Here is a 6,220-nt window from a genome sequence, read left to right as displayed (position 1 = left end):
AGGAGAGAGCTTGTTATATCAGCACCAACAGAATGATGGGCCCTTGTTGTTGTTAGGGACCTTTTCAGAACAGTGCAAGTCTTACAAGTTACAAACCTGGTCAGTATTCTGTAACAGTGTACACTAGACATAACCGCTCGTACGGATTTATAGAGTGAGAAAGTACAAGAGCAATAGAGAAGTTCTAGTGCAGTGTCTCAAATGTAACAGTGGACTAAGGGAGTGAGGTGGTTGAAAGTCTTTTAGTGGAATTGGAAATGCACTGAATGTAGCATGGTTTATGTCTAAGTGTAACAAAGGACACGAGTAATAGAGTGTTTTCAGGACTAGGCCGAAAAATAGATTTCGGATGTATAATCTTAAACACAACTTTAAAGGAGGCGAAATGTGTACATCTGTTTAGACTTTAAAGGAGTTGCTGAACATGAGGAGTTTATGCAACTGTGGATGGGGACCGGGGATTCTGTAGCGGCACCCAGTAGAAACAGAAATTGCCCCTCAAGGTAGATAGGTTGCCATCTACATGTTTGATCAAGAATATTGATGGAGATGGTTCTTATAAACTCGAAAATGAGGGGGATGGTGTTGTGTTTTTAGGCTTTGATGACTAAGAACAAGTTGTGCTCTAGTAAGCATGTTTGTGGTCGTTGTAGTAGAACTCAGAGCCTGCTATAGATTTAGAGGAATGGGCTCAATGAAGTACATAACTTCACTTTTTCAGAAATTGTGTATATTTGGTTGCGAAACTAGGCATATCCGGTAGTGCCATCTATGTATCACAATCTATGATCTTCGGCTGTTACATTACCTATTCTTATTATTCTCCTTATCATAAAAGAACTATGGCCTAAACCTAAATAAAGTTAATTCGACTGTCAATTTCATTTTTGCGACAGTAATCAGATTGAACAAATACACGATGAGGCAATTAGAACTTGAATACACAGAGCAACCATTGGTTTCAAGTTGATTGATGGCATCGATACGAAAATATTGAATCATATCAACATTGTCAAACACTAGATCAATCATATAGCCTAGTCAAAAGAGAGCTCCAGAATGATAAACAAACTGAAGTATGTATAAAGTGGAGTCAGAGTAGATAAAATGATAAATATAGCACTCTTATAGCGTATCATTGTTAACTAAAACAAAACATGAACATATGTCACAGAGTAACAGCCATTAACTTAGAAATATATCTATCTCCTAGCTCATAAAACAAAAGTTTTAAGAAATCACATAATACTAATAGTGCATCCATTTCATCATTAGCCCATGAAGCTGTCATTTCGTACATCCAGAAACCCCTACAAAATCCCAGAAATAACATGTTCAATCATCTGTCGTAGAATCCCTGAAAACAAATTAGAATAGGAGCAGTGCAACTAAGATAGAATGCAAAAGAACAAATATTTGGCGGAACTTTATAAAACTACGTGGAAGTTGACTTATTATAAAGAACATTACCTTGCATATGTAGAACTGATCATGCATCAAGACCATAGGCAGAAGATGAATCAAATCGAGAAAATAAATTATAAACTGACCAACCACTTCAAAATCAACAACAACAAAAAGAAATTTACTTCAACGACTCTATGTTACTGTATTTAAATCGATTACATACATAACCTATCTAAGCTCTACCAAATAGCCTCGTGAACAAAGGAAGCATCTCCCAAACACTAGCTTCCCAGAGAGACCAGTTGTTCAACAGAGACATAATATTTTGTGGTTATTCTTTAAAAAAAATGAAGATGGTCCAACTGACTTTGCTTTACAGAAAATATTTTGACGACTCTATGTTACTGTATTTAAATCGATTACATACATAACCTATCTAAGCTCTACCAAATAGCCTCATGAACAAAGGAAGCATCTCCCAAACACTAGCTTCCCAGAGAGACCAGTTGTTCAACAGAGACATAATATTTTGTGGTTATTCTTCTAAAAAAATGAAGATGGTCCAACTGACTTTGCTTTAACAGAAACTATTCAAATATAACAAAGGTAATGCTACAATTAGGGAGAACATGAATTATGTAATTTTTTTTTTTTGTATTCTCTGGTATTCAATTCTATCAATAAAAGTTTGTCTTAATGTTTTTTTTGTTTCAAGAAGCTTACTTTGCAGTTGTGTCAATTACTTTTGTGATTTTTTTTTTCCAGTCAATAGTCACTGTTAGGTCTATACATGAATGGAGTTTTACTTGCTGAAATAATGTCTTAAGGAACACACATACACAAATCATTAATGCAGTTACACATTGTGAACGCAAAAAATTAAACAAATAAATGATCTTCAAAAGGCATGAGAGCAGACTGAAAATGAAAAGTTAAAAACAGGACTTGGATGCTCAACAGAGAAAATTTCTGATGTGTTTTGTTCTCTGAAAGTTCTTTTCCACCGTGCCAGGTGGATCTATGTCCATTTCCCACAAAAAAAAAAAGGAAAGTTCTTTTCCACCGACCCTAATAATCATGAAGCCAAACTAGACTCTCTTTCAATTCAATCATGTCAAACCAATTGCTCTAAACAATATTCACACCAATTTTGTTGTTTATCACCAGTCCTCCTCACCTCAGTTCACCTACCAGATCACAATGTACACATGAAAAACCCAACAAACTATGATGGAGTAGACACAACATGGATAAAGTTCGGGTTCAAACTAAGGAAAATCAGTTCTTAAGTAAGCACGAAGCTCCTACAACTATAAGAACTAAAACAGTTTGGTTCATTCTCTTTTTGCATCATGACATGTATAAAAGAAGAGCAAGATGATATATGACCAGAGGATCCAAGTAAAAAGTTGACACACATATAACTAATATTTTCTTCCCACAGAACATCAATTACTCATCTATCAAACAGCATTTTTAACCAATACAACAATTCTTTAAGGTGAGTTAAAACTTTAAATTGCACATAGAGATTGAACCTACAAATTCAAGCATCCAAGTCATAAGAAAATGGAACAAGGAACGCAACAGGCAGAAAGTCAAATCCATCAATAACAGGATTCAGCAACTTACATGTACATAAACAAAAAATATCCAAGCATAGTGAAATGGAGGAGCAACTAACCCGCACCCGGGGCTAATCATAAATCCAAAGTAGACTCTCTTGGTATGGAATCATGCTAACCCGGTACCAGTTGCTTAACATGACGGGAAGCATATACTTGCCAATTTCCTCTTCTTGTTTATGATCGATCTTTACCAACGCCTGTTGGAGACCCATAGCCCATTTTAAGGCAACTGTACAGCTATCCATAACAAAGAAATCTTCGTACCGGCGTGGAGCAACAGGGGAAAAGTTAAACAGCTTAGTCCACGAGTCATCCACACCATATTCTCTCATGACCCAGAAATCGACAGAGCAGGCACTCAGATAACGGCACACACACAGGCATCCCTCAGAAACCCCAGCATTCTTGAAACCTAGGCCGTCAGTACCAGGTACACGCATTGTCCTGAACTGCTCCTGCGCGAAATCGAAAGCAAGGAGTACATTATGCTTGACCCAGTGAAGTGCCTCATTCAAAAGAATAGCCTGGTTAGGAGAGGCTTTGTAAGGACAAGGGTCTTGGATTGTTTTCCAAACGTGAGCTCTGGAGGAGAACATCTTCTGAACATCATACGAGTCTCCATCTGAATACACCCCATATGAGGTTGCGAAAACTCTGTAGTCGTCAGTGGCGGACAAATAACCGGCACCGTAATAAGTGAGCTCTCGACAGCTGTGGGGAAAACCCGGCTTCGGCAGCTCCTTGAAGATTCCGGTTGCTGGGTTCCAGATGTAAAAGCTGGAAACAGCGAAGGCTACAAACACCAAACCATTGCAGGAGCCCAGTAGCCTGAACGCCCTGACGTCACGTGGAGGGCCGCCTCCCAGTCGCTCGAAAGGGAGTGTCAGGTGTCTGACAGAGGAAGAAGGGTGTCCAAACGACGCCGTATCAGCCAAGTCTAGGGATACGAGCTGAGATGCGAGCCGAGGGGCTTCGGCGGAGAAGATGAGACGGCGACCGAGGGTTTTCCGCTGACGAGCAGCGTTGGATTGGGATGTGGCGAATTTGGGGTCGGATAAGATGATGAAACGCCATCGTTTCGAAACGGAGGTGAATCGGATCAAGGATTTCACGGGCAACCAGCACAGAATACTCATCATAACTTCTTCAGGTAGGTCACTTTCCGCCATTGCACACCGGAATGAAAACGAAGACGAACAAACCAATATAGACCTAAAGCACTGAGGCCACACTGAGCCAAAGTGAGTGAGAGAAGATCCACTCACCAGTGTTACTGAAAAGGATTCATTAAACGGCACCGTTTCTTTTTCTTTTTTTTTATTGTTTCTTTTTGGTCTTTTCATTTTATTTTTTCTTAAAAGAGGCTCAATCATCAGTAGTACCATTTGGTCTAACGGTACCATTTGGTTTAGCGGCATAATATCTCTTTTAGTAAGTGTGGGAGGTTGTGAGTTTGACATATTTGAGTTATATACCTGATTAAAAAAAAAAAAAAAAAAACTCAATCTCATTAGATTAGAGTATGAACTTCAATTTCAACAACAAAAAAAATAGTGGGAAGGACATTAGACCAAAACCCTGAACATGAACATCACAATTCCCATAAATTACATCTTGATTGACAGAGTGTGGCTCATCTAACTGTAAATGATCTACGTAATCGAGCTAGCAAGATGTGCCATGCTATTGTGTATAATTTGGATGTGACACTCTGTATCACAAATTCACAACAGAGTGTGATACAATCTATGATGATCATCAATCTATGATCATCGGCTGTTACATTAGCTAATCTTATAATTCTCCTTATCATAGGAAAACTATTGCCTAAACCTAACCATAGTTTAGTTGAATGTCAATTTCATTTTTGCTACGGTGATTAGATGAAACAAATACAGAACGAGGCCACTCGAACTTGAATACACAGAGAAAACCATTGGTTTCAAGCTGGTTTTCTGGTATAAGTTCTCCATACCGAAATATTGAATCATGTCAACATTGTCAAACACAGTAGATTAATAGAATAAAATGGATCAAACACATTTGATCAATCATATAGCTTAGTCAAAACAGAGTTCCAGATTGAAAACAAACCGAAATCTATGAAGTTGCACCAATACAATACAACCTACATTCTCTTTACACGATATAAAACGAACATAGATAAATAGATCTAAAACAAAATATGAACATATGTCAAAGAGTAAAATTCATTAAACATAGATAAATAGCTAGCTCACAGCTCCCAGCTCCTAAAACCAAAGTTTTAGGGAATCACATAATACTAATTGTGCATCCATTTCATCAGGTCCACACCACAACTAGATCATGAAGCTTTCTTTTCGGACATCCAAAAACCCCTATAATATCCAATGTTCTTAAAAATGCTAGGCGCTAGTCGGACGGACAGCCGGCGCCTAGCGCCTAGAGGATTAATCGAGCGGCGCCTAGCGCCTAGAGGATTAATCGAGCGCCTAGGCGGTTTTGTATTTTCCGTATTTTTTATTTTTTAGTAGCAAATAAAATATAAAAATAAATTTATAGAATGCATTATAATGTTCCAAAATAGCAAATATACTTCAAAAATAAATAAAATGGTCAACTACTATGTTCTTAGAAATAACAAAAATAATTTGAAATAAACAAATTAGGCTTTAATGTGTTTTGATTAAAAAAAATAAAAATTAATCGGGCCGCCCAGCCCGTCCAAGCGCCGCCTAGCCCGCCCAGGCGCCGCCCAGCCCGCCTAGGCGGCCGTTTTTCGCGCTGGCGCCCAGATTGAACGATTAGTGGGAAATCAGAACGGTGGGCTGACGCCTAACGCCTAGGCGGCCGTTTTTCGCGCTGGCGCCCAGATTGAACAATTAGTGGGAAATCAGAACGGTGGGCTGACACCTAACGCCTAGGCGGCCCTGGGCGGCGTTTTTTAGAACATTGATAATATCCCAGAAATAACATGTTCAACCTGTCGAAGAATCCAAGGTCCATACATCTGTCAAAGAATCCATGAAAACCAATTAGAATAGCAGCAGTGCAACTGAGATAGAATACAAAAGAACAAGTATTTAGAGAAACTTTATTTAACTACGTGGAAGGTTAACTATATATTAGGAAAAATTTCAGTTTACTCCTTTGAACTTTAGGTCTAAAATCAGTCTGATACCTCATCTTTTTTTTTTTAATCA

At 38.4% G+C, this 6,220-nt stretch overlaps 1 protein-coding gene across 1 annotated transcript; it reads right to left on the bottom strand.

The window, feature by feature from the left end:
- Positions 1-1,229: 1,229 nt before the first annotated feature.
- Positions 1,230-4,270, bottom strand: LOC101308795 (F-box protein CPR30-like). The gene is made up of 2 exons (XM_004306530.1): positions 3,040-4,270; positions 1,230-1,310 (listed from the first exon to the last, which is right to left on the bottom strand). The coding sequence occupies exon 1, from the start codon at positions 4,202-4,204 to the stop codon at positions 3,104-3,106; it is 1,101 nt and encodes a 366-aa protein (XP_004306578.1). The 5' UTR covers positions 4,205-4,270; the 3' UTR covers positions 1,230-1,310; positions 3,040-3,103.
- Between the last annotated feature and the right edge of the window lie 1,950 nt (positions 4,271-6,220).

The sequence above is a fragment of the Fragaria vesca genome, linkage group LG7 (assembly GCF_000184155.1).
Source record: "Fragaria vesca subsp. vesca linkage group LG7, FraVesHawaii_1.0, whole genome shotgun sequence".
Classification (NCBI taxonomy): domain Eukaryota; kingdom Viridiplantae; phylum Streptophyta; class Magnoliopsida; order Rosales; family Rosaceae; genus Fragaria; species Fragaria vesca.
Note: the sequence above shows the minus strand (reverse complement) of the source record. Positions and strands in the feature narration are given on the sequence as shown.

Bases quoted from the DNA above. Each gene is read 5' to 3' on its own strand.
- LOC101308795 (XM_004306530.1), bottom strand. From the start codon at position 4,204: ATGGCGGAAAGTGACCTACCTGAAGAAGTTATGATGAGTATTCTGTGC.